Here is a 23,157-nt window from a genome sequence, read left to right as displayed (position 1 = left end):
AATAACTGTAGAGAACGTGGTGTTGCATAGTAGCTCAACACTTCTTTTCACATATTTTTCAAATTAGTAGTAAGTTTTTTTTTTTTGAAGTAATAGCTTTCGAGCCAAAGACTCTAGAGTAGACTTGATTTAATCGATTGAGATTGGGAGTTTGGAGCGTCACACACAACGCAGCACCTTGGCAAGTTGGTTCATGGACATGCGTATTCTATTCTATTTGGAATCTGCCAGTCATAGGATATATATATATAATCCCCGTACAAATATCTTCAGCTTGACCAGCATACAAGTACGCTTCTTATTGAATGACAACGAATTTGCATATTACTACACTGACTAACATATTACTTGCAAACAAAAGGCTCGCAGTTGGCCATGGACAACCTCTACCATTCCGGCCTCTATTGAAAGAGCGAGACGCCTACCTCCGCAGGAAGTTCAGCCGTCCTACAAAATATGCAAACATGGAAGCAAAAACAAGGGGGAAAGCCATGAGAACAACCGCCACAACAGCCAAGTGATCATGGTGAAACCCAAAGTAATCTTCCAAGAAGGCAGCCACTGTTTTCGTTTCTCCAAATACCATGATGGCCTTATTTATATCTCCATATTGTGAAGTGAGCATACCATTCAGCGACCAAGATGTGGGTGTCAGATAATATAACCAGATCCACCACTTAGGAATTTTCTGTAAGAACAAGACAATCCGGTCAGTTTAACTGTATATATTGTTCATAACTTGAAGACTCCATGGTGCACAATATAGATGAGTTTTGAGTGTTTTTATCAGCTTACCGGTTCAGGCACCAGAAAACCAGCAAACAGGGTGAGTATTGTGTAAAAGGCTGAGCACAAAATTGCAGCTACCGAGAAGTTTGGCGTCAACGACATGACTAGCATTCCCAGATAATTGTAGTACAGCAATGAACAAAATATTGCATAGAAGTACCAAAAAACCTTATAAGCCGACCCAAAATATCCAATCATTGGATATGAGATTGTCACAAATAACGCAGTTTCGATGAACAGATAGGGGATTTCCACCATCACCTACAATATCAGTATCCCCAACTATATAAGCTGAAAATAATGGCTAAACAAGAGCCCCTAATCAAGACCATAGACTCCAATTTTGTTTTCAGAGATCAAATGGTGATAGTAGGCCGCACAAGTTACAGGTAGAGAATCATACCTGTGCAAGTGAATGAGCCCATGAAGAGTACATCCCGGCAAATCTTTCCCGGTACATAACATTTCTCTCTGCTGCTATATATGGAAGGACTGTCGTGCAATTATTTATGCCCAAGAGGGTAACAGTAGTGTACATTGAACCAAAAATATTGAATAGGTTCTGCTGGTTGTTTCTAACAGATAAAAAAAAAAAGTGCAGCATTTAGTTCTTTGCAATACTCCTAAAATATGCACCTTACAGAAAAAGGCATATATCTGCCGGATGGAGTGCTTTGTCTTAAGTAAAGGAGAGACCTACAGCTGAATTTAGCCAAGTTATCGAGACTAGCAATTTCTTATGTAATATAGATTCTGCCAAAAGGAGAAAAAGTACAAAGTGATAAATGACTAAAACTTACAATTTTTTTCCTTGGTTCCAATATAGCGCTCCAAAAACTAATGCAGTTACAAGTGTATGCACCATACGAGTCAAGTTGTATGCAGGATTCCTCCAATAAGTCAAATGTTGTTTCCAAAGGCAGGATTTGACTTGTCCCCAACCATTTTGAGAAAAGCGGGACACAAAATGCAGATCTGTTGAACCAGGAGGTGGGCTACTCAACTGCCTTGCAAGTTCTTTGTTGTTCCTAAAAATGGGATATAGAGGTTGTCATGTTTGTATAAAGAATGCAATACAGGTCATAGGACCATGATCTGTTTCCACACAATAGATGAACTTGTAACTGTTAACGTATACACTTTAAGAGTTTACACAATTTAGGACTTCTCTATTAATATTAGCTGTATAGATATATTACCATGTATATAGGCTAAATATTAGGGATCAGTTAGATGGTTCCCGTGTATAGCATTTGACCTACTTTCCTTTGTATAGACGCTTTTGCATATTGATAATACAAGGAGGCTGAAGTCAGAGAGCAATTATTCAAAAACTCTCTCAGTTATTTCATGGGTTCATAGTATTTTGACAGTAACAACACAAGGTCCCAGCCACATCTAAACCTATATATAATGCAAAATGACTAATCAAATTACAATTGGAGTCCTTGAATCAAATGGCCAAGATCTCCTCATTACAATCATGCCCCTTTAAATTGTTAATGTCCTCGTCAGGTCAAGTCTCACATTTCTCATTGGATTTGGCTCTGATTCTATTTGTAACAACCTAAGACAGAAGCCACATCTAAGCCTAATACTCAAGGGCTGGTTAATGTTAGAATTGGAGTCCCTAGAATTTGTAAAATGGAAAGAATTTCTCATTGTCAAGCAATGTAGAATGCCTTTGCTGAATTGAAGTTACTATTTTGAAATAGCAACACGTTATTTGACATCAGACAACATCAAAACCAAGTACAGTTGTAACTGAAGAAATCAACTCACTCATATAGGGGAGATTCCCTGTATTTCTGGGCAAAGTCTACACCAAGCTCAACCTCAGAAGATGTCGAAGTGACCTCTAACATCCACCTTGATGGGTTGTAATTTTCTCTAATCTTTGGAACTTTTGGAATACCCTGTCAGAATAAAATTTAATTATCAATGTAACATCTTAAAGCAAGTGGTAATACGATAGAAAAAATGGAAGCAGAAAAGATCCCTAAGATATGTGTATTGTTACAGCAAATAGCAAGCTAACCTCAAAATATTCTATAACCCGACTTGAATGCTGTCCTAATGGTCCAGAGTATATCATGCGCCCACCAGTTTTTAGAAGGATCAACTGCAAAAGCAAAAGGGGAATGAGACAAATAACTCTTGAAGATTTTTTTTTTTTGATAGGTAACTCTGGAAGATCTGTTAACAAGGAACTTGATTCCTAGGATTGAATCTTGTCCAACACCAGTTCTGATATCATTTTGTTGGGGAGTAGGCTGGATGAAACATATCTTACATACTTTTCTTCATTGCAGCCGTCAAACCTAAATGCTCTTGCTTTATTTCTTCAGTAGTCATGCACGTACTACTGAGTTAGTGAGATAAACAGCACTTCTTGGAGAAGTAAATACTTCCTTGGTATATTCCGTGGATAAATTTACTTCAAAATTAAAAAAAAAAAAAAAAAAATTATACCTCATCAAATGTTTCAAATATGTGAATGCTAGGTTGGTGGATCGTACAAACAATTGCTCTTCCCATATCAGCTACATTCTTCACCGCTCGCATGACAATTGCAGCTGCTCTTGCATCCAAACTTGTTGTCGGTTCATCCATGAAGATGATAGAGGGGTTAGCAACAAGCTCCACGGCTATTGTAAGCCGCTTACGCTGCTCATTTGATAGACCAGTAGCCCCAGGTATACCTACTAATGCATCCTTTATTTTATCAAGCTCAATGGTCTCAAGGACTTCATCCACAAAAGCCTGCAAGACATCACACGACAGCTTTAACAAACCATTATATTATCTCAACAATGAATATAAATTCCAAACCTTTGGCCTTAATGTCAGTGTATTGTGATCTTACGGCTTTAGTTTTTGGGTCTACTTCAGCAGACAAGCGCAGCCAAGCAGAAAATATGACTGATTCTTCTACAGTTAGTTGAGGAGAATGTATATCAGTTTGTTCACAGTAACCCGATATCCTCGCAAACGTTGCTTGAACCTTGGGATACCCTCCAATCTTTATTTGCCCTTCAATATAACCACTAGTCTTTCTTCCAGCTAGAACATCCAGAAGAGTTGTTTTGCCAGCTCCACTGACACCCATCAAAGCTGTTAGAACACCAGGCCTCAATGCGCCAGTAACATCCGAAAGAAGTTGAAGTCTTTTGTTTGTGAATCCCTGTTCTCTCAGTTCCTGAGAGCCAGAAATGAAATTGGAAAGATAATTACAGAAATGGATATAATGTTGGGAATGATTATCAATCCAGCAACCACAAAGGACCTAACATCAAATTAAATGTGATTACCAGTGGGGTGTCAACATAGTATTGCACATCTTGAAACACTATCATTAGGGGTGTAAAACGTAAGACCATCCTACCTGTTATTGGAACAAGAGGCTCATTAAAAGCTGGACAAATACATTTCAAGAAAATAAAGAGAGGTAATGATCTGAATAACAATCCGAAGATCGAGAAAATACATCTAACCTTTTTTCAGTCCTATATTAGCCTGTAGATGAGAATTTTTGGACTTTTCATCCAAATGGTCCCCATCATGTGAATCATCACTTCCAGGTACTTTGGAGAGGATTCCATGCGAAATAATAACACGAGATGATCCAGGAGCTGAATGTTAATCAAATGTCGACAAATCAACATCTATTGTTGCAATGCTATTTCAAGTTGAAATAAAACAACAGCAAAGAACTTACACTTCAAGTAACTTAACGCCAAGATATATCCAATGTTGAATACTATTGTAAATCCAAATAAGGCACCAAGTGATATCCAAAAAAGATAACCATCAAAGTTTAGTCCACGGCTTTCAAGTATTTCTTGCCCTATCGTAGTGTTTGCCGATGTCATCTACATATAAGAAAGGAAAGCAGACTTAGCTGGAACATCTGTTTCTCCCAGCCGTTAAAGTCATGATTAATTACAGAAATAACACAGGCTTGTACCAGAAGTATTGGAGTATAGGTCATAGAACTGAAATTGATTGTGTAATTACAAGTGTTATCCAAGCATTCACTACTCCAGTTATTGGTGTATGAATTAAGGTGGAACTTAAAACTTCACCTAAGATACATTTAGCTGGACATTGGCGATCAGTAGAAATATACTGCACTGTGGTGAAAGATATGGAGTGAAATGCTACTGAATTTCCAGTGTTAGAAGATTAAAAAATTAAAAATTAAAAAACACCAAACAGGATGTAGAGTTGATAGTAGTAACTTACTGGATAATTCTCTAAAAGATTAAAACAAGCAAAAAGTGGGTGGATAGAGTTACTGAGAACGTTGAATAATCTAACAGAAAGCTGGGCTAAGATTACGAAGCCAGGAGTAATGCCATGGGAGTCTCACCTTTTGCCATCTTGGGGCAAGAAACTCATTTAAAGAAAGCCCTATCTCTCCGTATGTCATGGGTGAAACCCAAAAACCCCACCTCAACCAGGCAGGCATGGAAGCTGCAGCAGAACAGTTAAGCATGTCATTTCAATTGATTAGAATGAGATTTGGCAAACGGAGATATTGAAACCTTACATTTATTAATAATGAAGCCACCGAATAACAGTAGAAATAATATTGCATAACTACCAGCTGTCAAAGATGCAATATTTGTCTGGAAGACGGAGGCTAGGAAACGGAACATGGACAATGAAGATAGGTGCACCGCAAAAAGTAGAACGAACTGGTGGAAGAACCTGAAACAGCAGCAAATGAACGAAGGGTCACAACTAACAGAATTTGGCACTGCTGCTGCCCTCAACATTCCTGTTGTACTTAAGTAAATCGTAAAGGTTCGATGAAAAAAAAAACAAAAAAGAAAAAAAAAAGAAAATGCTTAAGCAAAAGAAGATGCTGTGTTGAGGCTCAAGTGTTTGAAAAGTTCTGGATATAAATTTGGAAATTCATGAACCAAAACTAGGCAAAATTAACAAATATGGACATATTTTCATGTCAAACTCACCTCTGGGCCTCAGGACTGTATCCAATGACATAATACGTAAAACACGTCCAAACCAGAGATTCCACAAATGAAAGAGGGATCTTTAGTATGCTTGCTGGAATGGCATAAGCCCAAGCTGGGTAAAAATAAAATGCTCTCTGTTTGTAGAATACTTCAAGTCTTTGAATAGTCATTGACATCTCTGGGATACCATCAACAACAAGGATGACAAGACCATAGAACAGGGCACCCATATAGTAATTTGCATAATAAACATCAATATCCATGTGAGACCGCAAAAACACAGTCATTGTTATACAAGCAACAATAATAAGCTGCAGATAGAAAAAACCAAAACATGTTTCAGACTTCGCAGGGCTTTGGACAAACTAAACAAAAAATAAAGATGAAACAGGAAGAATGAGCATAGGTTTTAACACTCCCACACCAGGAAAAGTAATGATAGTAAAGGATCAAGGAACATCAGCATAAGTACAAATCTTAACCTGACTTGTTTTGAATATGTAGATAAAAGAATTCCTTTTCATGAGAAGAAGTTCCCTTGAAGCGCAAGCTCTAAAAAGATCCCATTTAGAAAGGGAATACCGACTAAAGGAAAGAGCACTCTGATGGCTTTGGGACTTATCATATGGCTCTGAGAGCTCCTCTTCCAGCTTCTTTCCATATGGAGACTCTTTGAACTTCCTAGAGAACAAATCGACTGGAATGTAACTGTGAGGTACTTCTGTGTGATACCAGTACTGTGCTTGATCTTTCCTTGAGATTACCTGTATAAACATAGCATGAAATAGTTTTTTTAAAGAGAGGAGCTTGAAAAGAAAACAAATATAAGCTTAAATGCACTTACCTCCTGGATAAAATCAGCAACCCCTTTCCTCGCCGGACATCTAAAACCACAATCCTCAAAAAACTCTAGAACATGATCACGTGGACCATGATACACAATCTTTCCCTCTGACATCAAAATGAGGTCATCAAAAAGATCAAATGTCTCTGGGGCTGGCTGAAGAAGGGAAACCAGTAATGTAACATCTGTGATATGCACTAGCTGCTGAAGACAAGTAACAATTTGAAAGGCAGTGGAACTGTCTAAGCCATTTGTTATCTCATCCATAAACAGAGCTTTTGTAGGACCTACAATCATCTCCCCTGCAAAATTGAAGTCCAATTCCCTACAGTCAAAATCTAACCTGGCATTGGGAGTTAGTTCTCTTATTAAAACCAGTTAAGGTTATTGTTTTCACTCAGATTACCTGTAGTCAATCTCTTTTTCTGACCACCAGAGATACCTCTTCTCATAGCATCTCCAACTAGAGTGTCAGCGCAGATATCAAGTCCAATGATCTGAGAACTCAAGGCAGCAATAGAAATAAACTGGTAACTTATTTGTCAATTTACAAATTACAGCGTATAGGTTTTCTGTCAGCTTTGTTGAAAGAGAATGACCTTTAGTATGTAGTCTGTTTGAAGGGTTCTTTTTAGTCCTTCCACAGAAATCGCCTGCCAAAAAAATACAGTCAATATTACAATGAAAATCCTCAAGAAAACCATCAATAAGTAGAAACAAAAGAAACATAGTGTGACCAAAATAAATTATCTTATTTCATTCCATAAGTAATAATACCCACAGTGTGACCAAAATCTTTTATATGCTAAATCTTTCGCAGTGGCTGTGATTAACGCGCATGCAACAGAGAATTTTCCTATGAGTAAGAGGATTCAGCTTTAATGATTTTGTCAATGATGGTTCTCATTATCTCAAGTTTTCCATCATTTTATCAAAGAACAAAAAATCGCATATGGTCTGGATGGGATTTTCTCCCAAGTTTCTGTCACAAACAAAAATTTCAACAACTTTAACTAGTTTCATGTAGCCAAATCAGTTGGCATACAGCAGTATAGATTATTTCATAAACAAGGAAAAAAGAAGATGAAAGATGAAACCGTTACCTTCATGTAAGTGTCTATGTCTGGATCGGGAACAACTCCGGCTTCCTTCTCTCTTTTACTGACTTCCATCAAAACATCTGAATTAGTCCGAAAACAAATGTTGCTGTCATTATCCAAGTGTTGGGGGTTTATACTTTATAAGGCAGTACTTATTAATAAATTATCTTCCCAGTTGAACTCCAAGGAAAACTTACCTGTTCGGCTTCCAACACCCATACAACGAGCTGAAAAGTCCAGTATTTCCCTCACGGTCATGTCAGGAATGTGCACGTCATTTTGGCTGATATAAGCCGAAGTCTTTTGGGGGACAAACTCTTCTAGCTTGTATCCATTGTAAGAAATTTCCCCAGTAATCTATTAGGCAAAATAGATAATTTATACATAAATTTGAAAGAATACAAATGTGAAAGATTAGCAATCAACCAAAAACTTGGTAACACTTATTATATACTACATCAAACAAGGAGATATACCTATAATTATATATACAAAATTATCTGCATCGATTGGTTTGATCTTTCTTGATTTTTTTTTTTTTTCCTATCAACATTCTGCTGATTTACGTTTCAAGTTATAGTTTCAAACTAGATGCCCATTAATGAGCGTACTTGCCCTCATCAGGCTGACAATATAAATGCATTCTTCAAGTAATATGGAAGTACGAAACCTTGAGAGATTCGTCTAGATTCCCGGACAGGGCCTTTAAAAGGGACGTCTTTCCGCAACCTGGGGGGCCAAGCAGCAGAGTTATCCTGCAGAAAAGGTCAGGCCATGTGAATACGTCTCCAGCCTCATATCACCCAAACGTTTCGAATCCTCTCTATAGAAAGATTTCTGTGAAGAAGTTATGAAATTTGAAATGGAAGTAATAAAATTGAAGGCAAAAAAAAAAAAGAGATATTCCAGTTCCAACGTCTGATCATAAACTTGTATTTTGAGACACTCGAGAGGTGAACATTTCGTTGAGTGTGGGGATAGCATACCACTAGGTGATGAGGAATCACAACGTGATAATGTTCCCGTGTGAAGTTTCTGCTTTGAATTAGCAACTCCATGGAACAAAGCATGGCGATCCAATATACAACGCACAGTCCTCAGAGAATCCCTAATACCGACCGAAATCTTTAAGAGATAGTCTACATGTATGTCCCCATTTGGGGACTCATGCAAGCTTTATTATTAAAAAAAAATTAAAATTATACTAATATTTTTTTTAAAATAATGTATTTTCTCTTTTCAACTTCATTTGGGGGATGCAACAAGTATAACGACCAGCCAAGGGACCAAGCCAGACCCAGGTCCACGAGGAGTCAGCCGAGGAGGATAGAAACGTTGTCGTTTCCGTAGGTACTCCTCCCCCTTTCAAATCTTCTTCTTCCCCGAAAATCCGTCTCACGTTAACCCCCTACGAATTTCTCTCCCACACGTTTCTGCAGATTTACCTCCAACCGATTCCATCCACGATGCCCCATTCGAACCTTATTCACATAACTGCACACTCTTTCTTGCATTGCAACCATTTCTCCGCAGGTGCTCTCCTTGCTCTCATCCACTTTCGGTCACAACTGCCATGATCCGCCAAAGTCTTTTCCTCCCCGTCGTGCAACACCGTCACTGTCAGCGCCATCTCAGGTTTCTTCACACTGGCAAGTCCCTCTTCCTCCCTCTGCTCAGCCACAGTGCAACGCCAAAACTCCTCCACGGCGCTTCCCCTGTACCACCAGCCCACGCTGCGACACCGTGAGACTCTCCCTGCGGACCATTACCCCCCAGTTGTACCACCACAAAAGGCTCTGTTCCACCACAAGAAAACAGAGCACGACCAAGGGGAAAACAAGACCCTACGTCCCTCAGTTTCAGCCACCGTTTCTTGCCGGAAACAACCACTGCCCGTCACAGGTTCTGCACCGGCCAACCCCCACAGATCGGTCGTGCTACTCCCAACGCCACCATACTCCACCGTACGTAATTCTTTCACTCTCTCCCCGTTCCCTCTCTCACAGCTCTCTCTCTCTCTCTCTCTTTCCCTCTCTCTCCTTCTCTGTCTTGATCTCAGCCACCACCAGGCACTTAGTCGCCGCAACCACCGTGTGACACTCCCCGTCCGTATTGTAGTCTATGCACCAACAAACTGGATAACGCCCCTTCTCTACCTCTCGGTGAGCTCTCTCTCTCCATTCTCTCTCTTTCTACGTGATTCTCTCTCCCTTACAGTGCACTGCCGTCCTGCTCTACCGTCAACCCAGCCAGCCACCACTTCGCTGCTCGCTGTCTCTCCCTCTCCCTCTCCCTCTCGGTCAGTCTCCGTCGCACAGCCCCTGGGTCTCTCTAGTGAATATTTGTCCGACTTTTACATTTTACGTAAAGCACATCATGCCTTTAAAGTTATTTATAAAGAGTTATACGCCTAAAAATTAGGCTCTGCTAACCACTTAAAAAATATGTAATTTTATTTTTTTATTTTTATATTTTATATTTTATATTTTATAAAATATAAAAATAAAAAAATAAATTTACATACTTTTAAATAATATATAGGAGCGTAAAGTTTATATATATAATTTTTCATTTACAAAACAATGTCATCAAACATTTTGATCATGTGATTACAAAGACAAACCTTTTAAATATTTTACATTATTGCTCTTAATAGATAAGCCATAGGTGTAACATGATTTACAACTGACTGGGACTGGATTTGACTTCTAAACATGTATCTTAACTTGGGCTTACTTAGATAGACTTGTGATTGAGTAAAAATTGGGTTGTGAATATTAAGTAGAGATGCATTTTACATGAGCTTAATTTTTATTGAATAAGCATATAGCCATATTTTTTATTTTATAGAAATAATTTAGAGGTTAATTTATTAGTCAGAATTAAGTGGATATCGATAAAGTTGGAAAATGATGATATTTAGGATTTTGAAGAATGTTAGACATTAGAGAAATATAAATCTTTTAATATCTCATATGTTAATTACATAGTACGTATTCAATAAAAAATTTACGAAATGTACATGATAACTATTTTATAGGTAATGATTAATATTCTCTTAGTACCGTTGTAAGAAAAATTAGAGAATTTAAAAGTTCAGATAAGTTGGGTTTCTATACTAGATTTTATATAAAATAAAATGAATTGAAGTTGATTTTGAAAAATATGTATATCTTGTTATGAAAAGAAATTTGAAACAATTTTAGTTATTTGTTTTGCATTACTCATGAAATCTGTATGAAAGATAAAGGTATTATTGTTATGACTGGTGTAGACATGAGTAAATTTTTGACATTCTGTTTTTTAACTAAGCAAAAAGAGCGAATATGAAATTTATGAAAATTTGTGCATATGATGTTAAAATGTTCTGAATCTATTTTTGAATATGTGAAATGATCTGAATCTGTTCGGTACTTTGTTTTGATATGATATGGCATCTAAAAACTTTTGGCATGACTTTCTGATTTTGTATCTATGTCTAATTTTGTTTAGTTTTTTATCTGTTCCGTTAAAGCCTTACTACTGGTATAATAGTGGCATACGGTCCTGCCATGGGTATAATAGTGACATACGGTCCACCATGGGTATAATAGTGGCATATGGTCCTGCCATGTGTATAATGTGGCGTACGGCCTCGCCACAAGTATAATGATAGTTTATAACCCTACCACAGGGTTAAATATAATATCTATCCTCATGTGATGCTCTGATATGATATGAAGATGATGTTTTAAGTTTTGATATGTTAAAAGATTTTTAAATAAGAAAGTTTCATGAAAGTTTCACTTTAATATTTTGATCATAACATGTTTTTTATTAGGCATTTGAAAGCAAATATTTTGATTCCGCATTATGAAATGTTTTGTTTTGCATTTTGAACTTGTTAAATGTTTATCTTTACATACTAGTATATGATCATTGTTTACTGAGTTGTTGATAACTCACTCATTTATCTTCACAACAGTTTTTAGATAATTTGAATATTTCAGTTGAGGATCCACATTGTGGAGAATGGATGAGATGATTTAAGTATAGTGGATTAAGCATAGAAGGTTTCTATGAGTATTGGCGATTTTTGTTAAGTAATTTTGTCTTATTTTAATAACTTGTTATTTTGGGAGGTTAATTATTTTGAGATAGTTGGTTTGAAACAAAAAATTTTATATGGCATTGAGAATTTGAAATTATAAATATATTGTTAGAATGTGAGTTTACGTGATAAAAAGTAACTCTGCAACAACATCCACGATCAAAGCATTACAGCAACAGAACGACAAATTAAGGAACTTTATCTTTTATTTCTATTCATCTATGTCCATAAGATAGAGCTACAACATGTTTAGACATTTTATGCCGTCGGGGAAAGGCATCATTTGAATAATTGAAAAAGTTCATTTTCAGGAAATTTTATTTAAGAAGTGAGATGATATGAGAATTTTATAAATAGTAATAAGATAGTTTGTGAATAGTAATAAAATAATTTAAATTGAGTATTTTTTTAAATTTTAGAAAATGAGATAGAGAAAAAAAAAGTTGAATAAAAGATATTATAAAGTTAAAATATTGTTAAAATATAATTTTATAATATTATTTTTGTTTAAAGGTTTAAAAAAATTGAATTATTTTTTATTTTTTGTTTGAAATTTTGAAAAAATTGTAAAAATTAGTTGGAAAATATTTATATTTAAATTATTTATATTTACCGAAGGTATTAAATATTTTTGAAATTTTAATGATGGGCTACTGTATTTATTAAAATATGGAATTGAAATAATGCTAATAATAGTTGAATTCAGGATAGTTGACTTAGTTCCTAATCAAAGCTGTATACCTTCCAGGCTTTATGATACTACTAACGTCATTGATGATGCTTATCTTGGCTTGACGTGACTTTGAACCCGGCAGCTTTGCGTAGAACTGTTAAGGACCAAAAATAAATAAATAAATTAGTTAATTGACTTCTATAATATTAAATACTAAAACAAATATTAATGAATATGGCAAGTTAGAAATATTATAAAAAAATCTTTACAACCTCTTAACATTCTACACTCCACATTATTTTTAATTTTTATTATTTTTTTATTTTATCAAATATTTATTATATAAATAATAAATAAAAAATTTGAAATAACTTAAAAAAAATAAACTCAAAAAAAATTTAAAAAATTTAAAAAAATATAGAATGTAAAGTGTGATGAAGATTATGTAGCAAATCTCGAAATATTATTACATAAATGATAATATCTTCTTCTACGGGCTCTTTCTAGGTCGTTTAAATTAAGTGAATTATTTATTATATTTTATATATAAATTTAAAAAAATTATAATAATAAAATAAAATAAAATGAGATGAAATTATTTCTCTATAGCTTTGCGAGGGACGACAGAATTGTCAAAATTTCAGTGCGGCAACGTCATACATATTAGAAATCAGAAATAAATATATATATACAATTAATTTAAAATTTCTACAAATTTTTTTTAAGAAAATATTATCAAAAAGTCATTTTTTATGCATCTAGTTAGACATGCATGTCGCTAGGCTGTGCAGGTTTGAACACAATGTTTGAAGGTCCAGACCGGAACTTGAATACTTACGCTGGAGATAGTGCTTTGGAGAGAATTCCATAGGGTTGGAAGGGCCTTGCCATGCACCACCTCACACCCAGCTTCAACACGCAGATTTCTGAACCTTACTTCTACAGTAGGCAACTTTACACCAACCCTACAAAACGATATATATTTAAAAGCAGTAAATGAACTGAAATTTGATTCGGATATATAAACTCGATTCAAGCTTAGTTCATTTCATAAATAAATTAAGTTTTTCTAACTTTATCACGACAATATAATTAATATTTAGTAAGATATATACTAATAACAATTATTTATTAAAGAGTGTGCATCGATCGAATTCATGTGTTTTAGTGTTAAAAACTGTGTTCTATGCATGTATGACTATGGCACTCATGATTCCATTCACATTCATGATGCTACACAAATCATGTGTTTGCGTTTAGAGATGCAATATTGCACCTATGCATGATTTTTAGGAGTAAAGGGTCGGCTTACTTGTCTATTCGGTTTCTAATTTTTTGCAACAAGCAATGGTTGTCATTCTCAATCTGTTTGATGAGCTTCTCTACAAACACATACCGTTCTAGAGCCCTGAGTTTCGTAACATCAATCACTTGTTTCCCTTTCTTTTCAACAACATCACCACCATCATCATCAGCATCAGCATCAGCATCCTTATCAAATAGAGAAAATCTCAGCCGCTCAAACGTAGGTAATCTCTCAATTTTTGCCCATTGTAATGAACATTCAACATCACCATCTCCCTTTGCAGAACTCAATCTTGAAGTACTGCTTCGGAAACTTGAGGCATGCCGCTGATCAAAAGATGATATGATGTTTCTTTCTATTTCTGCCAACTCAATTCTCAGTGAGTGCTCTATCTCATCTGTACTAACTATTCGAGCCATGTTTTTTTTCCTGAACTTGGAGAACTTCAACTTGCAGAGGTATATATATATATATATATATATATATATATATATATATATATATATATAAAGACTGTGCTTGTTTTCGGACTATATGATTGATGAAGCAAGGATGATGCATGCAGTACGAATCGTACTAATCATGCTCTTGAAAGCCAAGCTAATTTAAAATATTGCAGGGTATTAAATATAGCACGACTTTACTAGAGAGAGATGCTTCTGTTGTTGATCAATTCAAGCCATCTTCTGATTGATCGCGCATGATGAAGGATGATGCATGCACTTTTCATGCATCTTCTTGGCAGCAAAAGCAAGCAAGTTGAAAAATATTGCTGGGTATTAAATACAGCCAAGCATGTTCTTCAAGCTTAACCAAAATAAATCCTTTTTAATGCTCAGACCATAACTGAACTTTTTTATGTTAAAATAATCTCTCTCTCTCTCTCTCTCTCTCTCTATATATATATATAAATGGTTTTACAAACACATGAGTGGAACCAATTAAGTCCCTGCTTAATTTATATATATATTAAGAGTGCTGCTAGGGTGCCACCCAGTGATCGATGGGCATGCTCCTAGGCAAAATTCACTTTTTTAATTTTTTTAATTCATATTTTTTAACTTTTTCAAAAAATATATAAAATAAAATATCAATACACTAATAGTCACTTCCTTAATAAAAAAATAAAAGAAAAAAAATTAAATGCATGAGTGGTCAAAATGAGGGGGCCAAATGGAGCGGCATAGTAGCATTATTTATATATTACGGTGCGGTTTGGATAATAGGATGAGATGATTATATGGTTTTATATGAAAATTAAAAATTGAATAAAATATTATTTTTTAATATTATTATTATTATTTTGAGATTTAAAAAAGTTAAATTATTTATTAATATCTTATGTGAAAATTTAAAAAAATTATAATAATGACATAAAATGAGATAAGATAAAATACTTTAACTATCCAAACGGGCCATAATGAAAGCTTTTTTTTTTTTATACATGATTAACTTACCGATATCTTAGAATCAATAACCACTTATATATATAATGTCATCCCCAGGAAATTAACTTAGGGAAATGCTAAATTTCAATAGTGGGGTAAGGGCGGTGCTACAGTCACCAAAATAGTATCCCGAATGATGTTCCATAGTGCATTTTAATTTTTAATTTTTAATTTGTTTTTTCATGTATTTTTTTAACTATTATAAATATTTTAAAAAATAAAAATTTACAATATCATTAAAAAAATACATTTTTAATTATTAAGTAAAAAAAATAAAAACCTTTTGGAATAATTTTTCAGGATCCATTTTCGGGATCCCAAACATTTATCTAGTGGGTAAAAAATATATGAAAATAAAATAAAACAAAACAAATATACCTGTCCGGAAAATATCTCGAAATTCTCAGTGGCTGGGGCCCACTCATTAACCTAACGATCTTTTTACAGGCCACCAATAAAAGGTTAATGGAAAATGCTAGTAAGTCATCTAAATTTATTTTTTTTGGTCGTTTATATATTTAATTTTTTTTATTTAATTATTAAGAACGTAATTTTTAATATATTGATATATTTTAAAATAAAAAAATATTTCAATATATTAAAAATATATAAAAATATAAATAAAAATAATAATTTTCTACTTACAAAAGTCCCGCGGTCAAAGTTGGCGGAACGCTAGCTCGACTCAATGTTAGAGCACTCTCATTAGATTAACCAAAGTTAAAAGATATTTTTTATGAATGTAAGAAAAATTTAATTTTAGACTATTCCATTCACATAAATCTTCATATTAGAAATTTATTTTTTTATTATATAATAATAAAATAATATAAGATAAATTTAATTTTGATTATTCACATCAAAACTCCACATTAGATTATATATTTATTCATTATATAATAATGAATAACTAATAATTTCAAAAATACTTAATTTTTTTAATTATTAATTTATTTTATTTTATCATATTTTACCATTCTGCCTATTATATATTAATTAATAATCATATTCTTATTAAATTAATATATCACTAACTCAAATTAATATACCAATTGTGATAAAATATATAATAAAAAGAAATGGAGAGATAAATAATTAATAAAATATATATTTGATGTATATATAATAATATTTAAATTTGAAAAAAAATTTGAAAGTCATTATAGCTAAATTCTAAATAATTTAGTTAATTTATTGTGAACATATTTTACTCTTTAATAATTAAATATTCAATAAATTTTATTTTTAACTAATCTAATAATAATCCTCTTAATTGTGGTCGGGTTAAGTACATGATGTCATTCCAACAAGAGTACGTGCTTAATTAACATGTCTGTCTTGAGTTCATCGATTGCTCATATTCTCTTGAATATTGTGAGGCGGCCGCCATAGTACGTACTTACGTACTTCCCGCGTGCAAGATATACGAGTGCTCTATATTTGTTGTATATAAATTTAGGAAAATGTCACCATGACTCTTAAGATATGTCCATTAAATATATTCATTTATATTTTTTAAATGTTTTAATAATTAGGAAAAGGATTATTAATAAATTTGTATTTTTTATTTTATTTTAATGATTAAAGAGGCTTAAAAAATACTTTAAAAAAAAACTATTTACACTGATGTACATATTTAAGGTGCACTTGGTGTGCACCTTATCATTGTCTATAAATTTATGAGTAATTCTATAGACAGGCACAAATCTGTGCCTTCCCGCGAATGGCACTAACATGGCAAAATGCCACGTCAGCAATTATATTATTAAAAAAAATGCTAAAAGGGAAGAAAAGATCTAAAAGCGGGAAGAAATTTTGCATTCATTCAAACGGCATTGTCCATCTCGCTTCAATCCAAGAAACGAAGGCAATTGCTGGCAATTTCAATGGCTTCCTCGATGTAGTGCTACAGAAGGTTTCACTCTCAGCTTCAGATTACTTCCTCTCTCTCAGATCTCAGTTGTCAGTTTTCTTCCTCGATGTCATGGCTCTATCGTTGATCACTTGCAGTAACCCACCTACCCACATTTCATGGAGGAACCTGGTAAGAGGCTTAGTGAAAAATCACAAATGCCTGCAGTGAAAAATCACAGATGCCTGTAGTGAAAATCACAAATGCTTGTAGTGAAAAATGTGGTTTATGCGTCGAACATGTATTTCATTTTTCATTGCGAACGTATGGGAGGCCTATAGTGAAAAATATCCATTTGTTTCATTGGGCAGAATTTGGTTCATTTGTTCTTAGTTGGGTGGCATTTGTATGGTTATACATGCGTAATTTGTCAATTTTATAGCTTTTCAAGTGTCTGTTTTGGTTGTAAATTTTGGCATAAAATCTTTCTATAACATCAATTTTATTTTTATGAGAGTTTGGTTATTCAGATTGTATCATATTATACTTGGTTATTCAAGTTTTATTTTTTATTAAGGTTTTATCATATTATTCAGGTTGTATCATAAATTTTGACACTCAGGTAGCTAGAAAGTAGATCCCAAGGAAAAAAAAGCACACAAGAAATTTAATCAAAACAAATCATATATTTCTTGTCATAAAAAAAGAAAAACAACTTTCTTATACAAATGAATGGGTACTCACTAATCAGATTCAAAGTTAATATAATACTGTAAGTGCATGCATCTTATTTTCATTCTTGACAACCACCCTCATTGCTGAGATAGATGGAGAAAGAGAAAGAATACGTATCCTACATAACATCTCCTATCACCAATCCATCAATCCAGGTATTGTACACCTCTTTCAATAGTTGGCATGTGTTTCTTTCATTGTGCGGGTGGGTTGAATAACATTACGCTATATGTTAGAACATATCAAGACCACTTTATCCAAACTTTTCAAACTACATGTCAAATTACTACGGTCCAGTGCCTCATACATGTTTACCACCTTTTGTGCCTCCTCCAAGTATCAGCCCATATCCATGGAGTAACAAGTGATCGTTGGATGATAAAGTAGTTCACATAGGCTTTATTTTATGAACTTGAATATTTGGTCTAATTATTTATTTTTAAATTTTTTTTGGAAAACTGCAGCAACACCAATGGAGCTCTACTTCCGCTGCCACGTCAAGTACTACTGCCCTGAGTAATACTGCTACATTGTATAGTTCTGTCATACCAATGATAGGACCTCATCCAATTGCCTACTCATATCCATGGAGCAACCAGGTGATAATTTCTTGGAGTATTTATTATAGTTAGTGTACTTTAATTTGCTAAACTTGAGTTTTTGTTCTAATTAGTTATGTTTAAATTTTTTTTAAGGAAAATTGCAGCAACAACCATGGAACTCTACTTCTATTGCCTCTTCAAGTACTGATGCCTTGAGTAGTTCTGCTGCTGCCTCAAGTACTGTTGCCTTGCGTAGTTCCTCTGCTGCGTCAAGTACTGCTGCTTTGAGTAGTTCTGCTGCCTTGTATAATTTCCATCATATAGATGATGGGACCTCCTCCAACTGTCTACACATATCCATGGAGCAACCAAGTGATGATTTCTTGAAGTATTTATTATAGTTAGTGTTGAACTTGAATATTTGGTCCAATTATTTATGTTTATAACTTTTTTTTGAAAATTGCAGCAACACTCATGGAACTCTACTTTTGCTGCAATGGGTACTTCCGCTGCAATGTTTACTTCTGCTCCCATGTCTTATTCTGCAATCAGTGTCAGCTCTAGTGTAGCTGTCAGTTCTAGTGTACAAACAATCGCTAGTGTCGCTACTAGCTCATGTTCGACTTTACCAGCATTTGTTTCTCCAACATCTACCAACCCATATCCATGTAGCAGTGAGATGATGTGTTGGATTTTCCACATGCTATCTTTCACATTATCCACAACATATATTGTCATATAATACTTCTTTCCCCCTAATTTGCAGGAAATTAAAGTGCAGTAAAGTAACTCCATTGAAGAAATTCATGAGACCACATTAGATTCGATAGAAGTTGAAGTGCAGTCTACTGGCTCTTTGGGTAATACGGTTGATACCAAAGAGGCTTGCAGTTCTGGGTCACTTCATATGGAGCCTACGAATGAGGGTGATATCATTGAGGAGCCAAAGTCAGTGATGCGCTTTGAGTCGGAGAATGAATTGATGACTTACTATAAACATTATGAAAAATGATGTGGTTTTGGAGTTATGACACAAAGGAGTAAAAGGGAGAAAGATGGGACTGTGAAATATGTCACTGTGGGATGTGCTCGTGGTGGCAAGGTACAAAATAGGGCATCAAACATCTCCAAGCCACGACCAACAAGCAAGACAAATTGCAAGGCAATGATAAATGTGATGTTAAAGGATGAGAAACTGTGTGCACATCTGTATTTAACACACAATCATGTGCTCAGTCTAAGAAAATCCAGATTTTTCAGATGCAACAGAGAAATTAATGAGTCTGTTAGGAGGATGTTGGATGCAAATGATTAGGTTGGCATACATATGAATAAGAATTTTCATGCTCTTGTGATTGAGGCGGGTGGCTTTGAGAACATATCATTTGGAGAAAAAGATTGTCGTAACTCTATTAATAATGCACGACACCTACGCCTTGGTAAAGGTGGTGCTTAAGCACTGTTTGAGTACTTTAGAATGATGCAATACAAGAATGATGATTTTTTCAGTCTCATGGAATTGGATGATGATGATAAGATGAAAAATATGTTATAGGTGAACGCCCGTAGTAGAGGCTACAACTACTTTGGAGATGTGCTAATATTCGATACCATATACCTAACAAATAGGTATGGAATGCCATTTGCACCTTTCGTGGGTGTAAACCACCATGGACAATCAATCATTTTGGGTACAGACCTTATTTCAAGTGAGGATACATAATTATTTGTATAGTTATTTAAAACTTGGCTTGATTGTATGGATGGAAAATCACTGAATACTATTATTACAGATCAAGATTGCGCAATGAAAAATGTGATCGCCATTGTCTTTCCCAACATGCGGCATAGATATTTTGTGTGGCACATATTGCGAAAAGTCCCTGAGAAGCTTAGTTCTCATACTCAATACAAATGTGGCCTGAAAATGAAGTTGCTATCTTGTGTCTATGACTCCTTTACAATTGAAGAGTTTGGGAATTCTTGGAATAGCTTCAAGGATACGTTCAACCTGCATGAAAATGTATTGTTGCAAATCTTATATTCAAAGAGAGAGTTTTGGGTGCTGGTATATTTAAAGAACTCGTTTTGGGCTGGAATGAGTACAACTCAATGAAGTGAGAGCATGGACGCTTTCTTCAACGATTATGTGTATGCTAAGACAAATGTTAAAGAGTTTGTTGATCAGTTCAACAATGCATTGAAGAAAAAAATTGAGAACGAAAATCAAGCTGACTTCCATTCATTTAACTTCAACATTCCATGCATATCACACTTGGCTCTTAAGAAGAAGTTTCAAGAGGTATACACAAATGTAAAATTTATGGAGGTTCGACCAGAAATAATGAGAATGATATATTGTCATTGTTGTTTCAAGAAAATGGATAGAGTAATCGCAACTTACTCAGTCGATAATAAAGTTTGGGCTAAAGATTTTATTAGAGGTTACTTATACTGTTTACTTTAACGAGGCCGAGTGTGAGGCGAAATATGTTTGTGGGTTGTTTGATATGCGAGGGATAATATGTAGACATTTTTGTCATCTTCTCAGCTAGGAAAGTCAGTGAGTTGCCAGAAAAATACATATTGAACCGATGGAGAAAGGACATAAAACGTAAGTATACTATTATCCCAAGCAGATATGACGTAACTGATTAGAGACTCGAAACTATTAGGTATATACGTATATTGAAAATTTTTGATGAAGTAATAACAAATGCAGTTTCTTGCGATGGACATACTGAGGATATAATATCGAAATTGTATGCGATGAATGAGGTATACCGCACATCGAAGCCCTATAGCATATATTCTAATGTTGAAGTAAATATTGTGAATGCAGACACGGAAGGAAGTTCTAAAAGGGTGCTAAGTCCCCATATTGTCAGAAGCAAGGGAAGACCCCCGTGTAAGAGGAGAATGTCAACGATGGAGGAAGACTTGAAGAAAATTAAAACAAAGGCTACGAAAAATAAAAACGATAAAGGAAAAAGCAGACTGGTGAGAGAATAGTTATTCTCATCATTACGTGATGTTCATTTTTAAGTATTTGATAATATACTATATTTTTAATTACTTGTGAATTCTAATTATTTTTTATGTTGTTAGAGGTGTACCTTAGACACCAAACTATTGGAAAGCAGTGGAAACCAACTCAGCCCATAGAAAATGAGGACGCAAGAAACTGTACAAACTCACGTAATGGTGGTTAAAAAAGTGCACAACAAGAAATGATGTGAACATAAGAAGTGATGTGAACACAAGAAAGTGTACAATTCTCACTTTCATTCATTTTATTGTATTTGTATGTTTTTTATGGTGGGTCTTACTTTGTCTTCTATTATATTCACAGATACAACTAGGGATGGATGGAACGCAGCCGGAGACGGTAGATGGAACACAACGAAGTAGCTTCTTGTAGCAAGACTTGCTGGAATTCATTATTAAATTATGTTGTGTGTTGATGGTCGTGATTTGTTGGAATTTGTGTTAGAGGTGGTTTGTTGACATTTGTGTGTTGGGGTGATTTAGGAATTTGCGTGTTGGGGGTGGTATGTTAGTGTCTGTTATGTATTAGTGGTGAAAATGTACGTGTTGTATCCAAACTCACATTTTGTATCTTAGTATTTGAGCCTACATTTTGCACATTTTGTATCCAAGTACTAAGTTTATGTAAATTTGACTTTCTATCCATTTCCTCAATTTATTTGTGGTTTTGAATGTGATTGGTATTACTTTTTTGAGTTTATGTGATGTTGTGTTTAATATTGCTCCATCTATCTAGGTGAAAAAAAGTAAATCAATAAACCTGTAATTTAGTCCTGTCAACTATTTTGACAAAATGATCAGGCTGGTAAGTTATTTTCACACAGATACATATTTTTTTAATAACCAATGACACATTAAAGCACAATAAAGTATCAGGATTGAAAATCAAATACAATTCACAATAATGTCTAAAATACATAATTTTAAAATCTCGACTAACAAACGCTAAATTTATATAAAATACAAATACTAAGTCGTCATCACTTTGAGCGTATCAAATACAAGTAACTAACTATGGATATTAGTCAATACACACGCAATAGTGTGCGTGCATGCCGCATGTCGGCTTTTTGATTGCAAAGCATGGCTTGATCGTTGTGGAGTGCGAACTCCCTTTTTCGAATATCTTCTTCTCTCTTTTGAAGTTCTTCCTCTTTCTTTAATATTTCTGCTTCTCTCTTTACAAGGACTTTCGCTTTGTATTCACCACTATCTGTCCACTTGAAATATTTGTAGTGTGGTAACCCCTAATTATACATAAATAATCAAGTATGTTTGCTGTAAAAATTTTGAATAAAACATTAATATGTAAACAGAAACAATCAAGTACTGTTAATTGCGTCTACCTCTATGTTGTACAGTGGACACCCAAAGAATGCTCACCCCGAATTTCTTGGAGTATTTGAGATTCTAAGTACAACTTGTGTCCCACATTTACACATTGGGTCGTTATCAAGCAATGCTGATGCAACTGATGATGACATTCTAAATCAAGCTGCAGAATGGCTCTTAAAATACTTTTACTCTGTATGACTTAGCCTCTCTTAAATTTCTTGAGGAAGCACAGAACCTACAATCCATTACATTGATGTGATTATTTCTGCTGGTAAGATGCTCAACAAACATGGCAAGCAAGAAATATAACAACATATAACTAGAATTTCAAAATGACAATGCTTAACAACACTTTGATATATAATGGATATGATGTAGGGAAGAGTTGGGTGCAACACGGAAGTTGTCGAGTG

The 23,157-nt window shown here is 34.5% G+C and overlaps 1 protein-coding gene across 1 annotated transcript; it reads right to left on the bottom strand.

Moving 5' to 3' along the window:
* Nucleotides 1-361: 361 nt before the first annotated feature.
* LOC108986237 (pleiotropic drug resistance protein 3-like) lies at nt 362-14,203 on the bottom strand. Its single transcript, XM_035692841.1, has 24 exons — nt 13,791-14,203; nt 13,317-13,443; nt 12,547-12,632; nt 8,386-8,470; nt 7,913-8,072; nt 7,719-7,795; nt 7,215-7,268; nt 7,022-7,112; nt 6,616-6,917; nt 6,254-6,535; nt 5,769-6,082; nt 5,342-5,502; nt 5,162-5,265; nt 4,508-4,661; nt 4,284-4,421; nt 4,101-4,174; nt 3,656-3,988; nt 3,262-3,552; nt 2,828-2,911; nt 2,572-2,705; nt 1,590-1,817; nt 1,193-1,364; nt 796-1,050; nt 362-688 (listed from the first exon to the last, which is right to left on the bottom strand). Exons 1-24 carry the CDS (start codon nt 14,201-14,203, stop codon nt 422-424), a joined length of 4,386 nt encoding a protein of 1,461 aa, XP_035548734.1. The 3' UTR covers nt 362-421.
* Nucleotides 14,204-23,157: the final 8,954 nt, after the last annotated feature.

This window comes from Juglans regia, chromosome 8, assembly GCF_001411555.2.
Source record: "Juglans regia cultivar Chandler chromosome 8, Walnut 2.0, whole genome shotgun sequence".
Taxonomy (NCBI): domain Eukaryota; kingdom Viridiplantae; phylum Streptophyta; class Magnoliopsida; order Fagales; family Juglandaceae; genus Juglans; species Juglans regia.
Note: the sequence above shows the minus strand (reverse complement) of the source record. Positions and strands in the feature narration are given on the sequence as shown.

Bases quoted from the DNA above. Each gene is read 5' to 3' on its own strand.
- LOC108986237 (XM_035692841.1), bottom strand. From the start codon at position 14,203: ATGGCTCGAATAGTTAGTACAGATGAGATAGAGCACTCACTGAGAATT. The intron at 6,083-6,253 runs GTTAAGATTTGT...TTCTATCTGCAG, and splicing joins ACATATTCAAAACAAGTCAG to CTTATTATTGTTGCTTGTAT. The intron at 5,503-5,768 runs GTGAGTTTGACA...CTGCTGTTTCAG, and splicing joins TACAGTCCTGAGGCCCAGAG to GTTCTTCCACCAGTTCGTTC.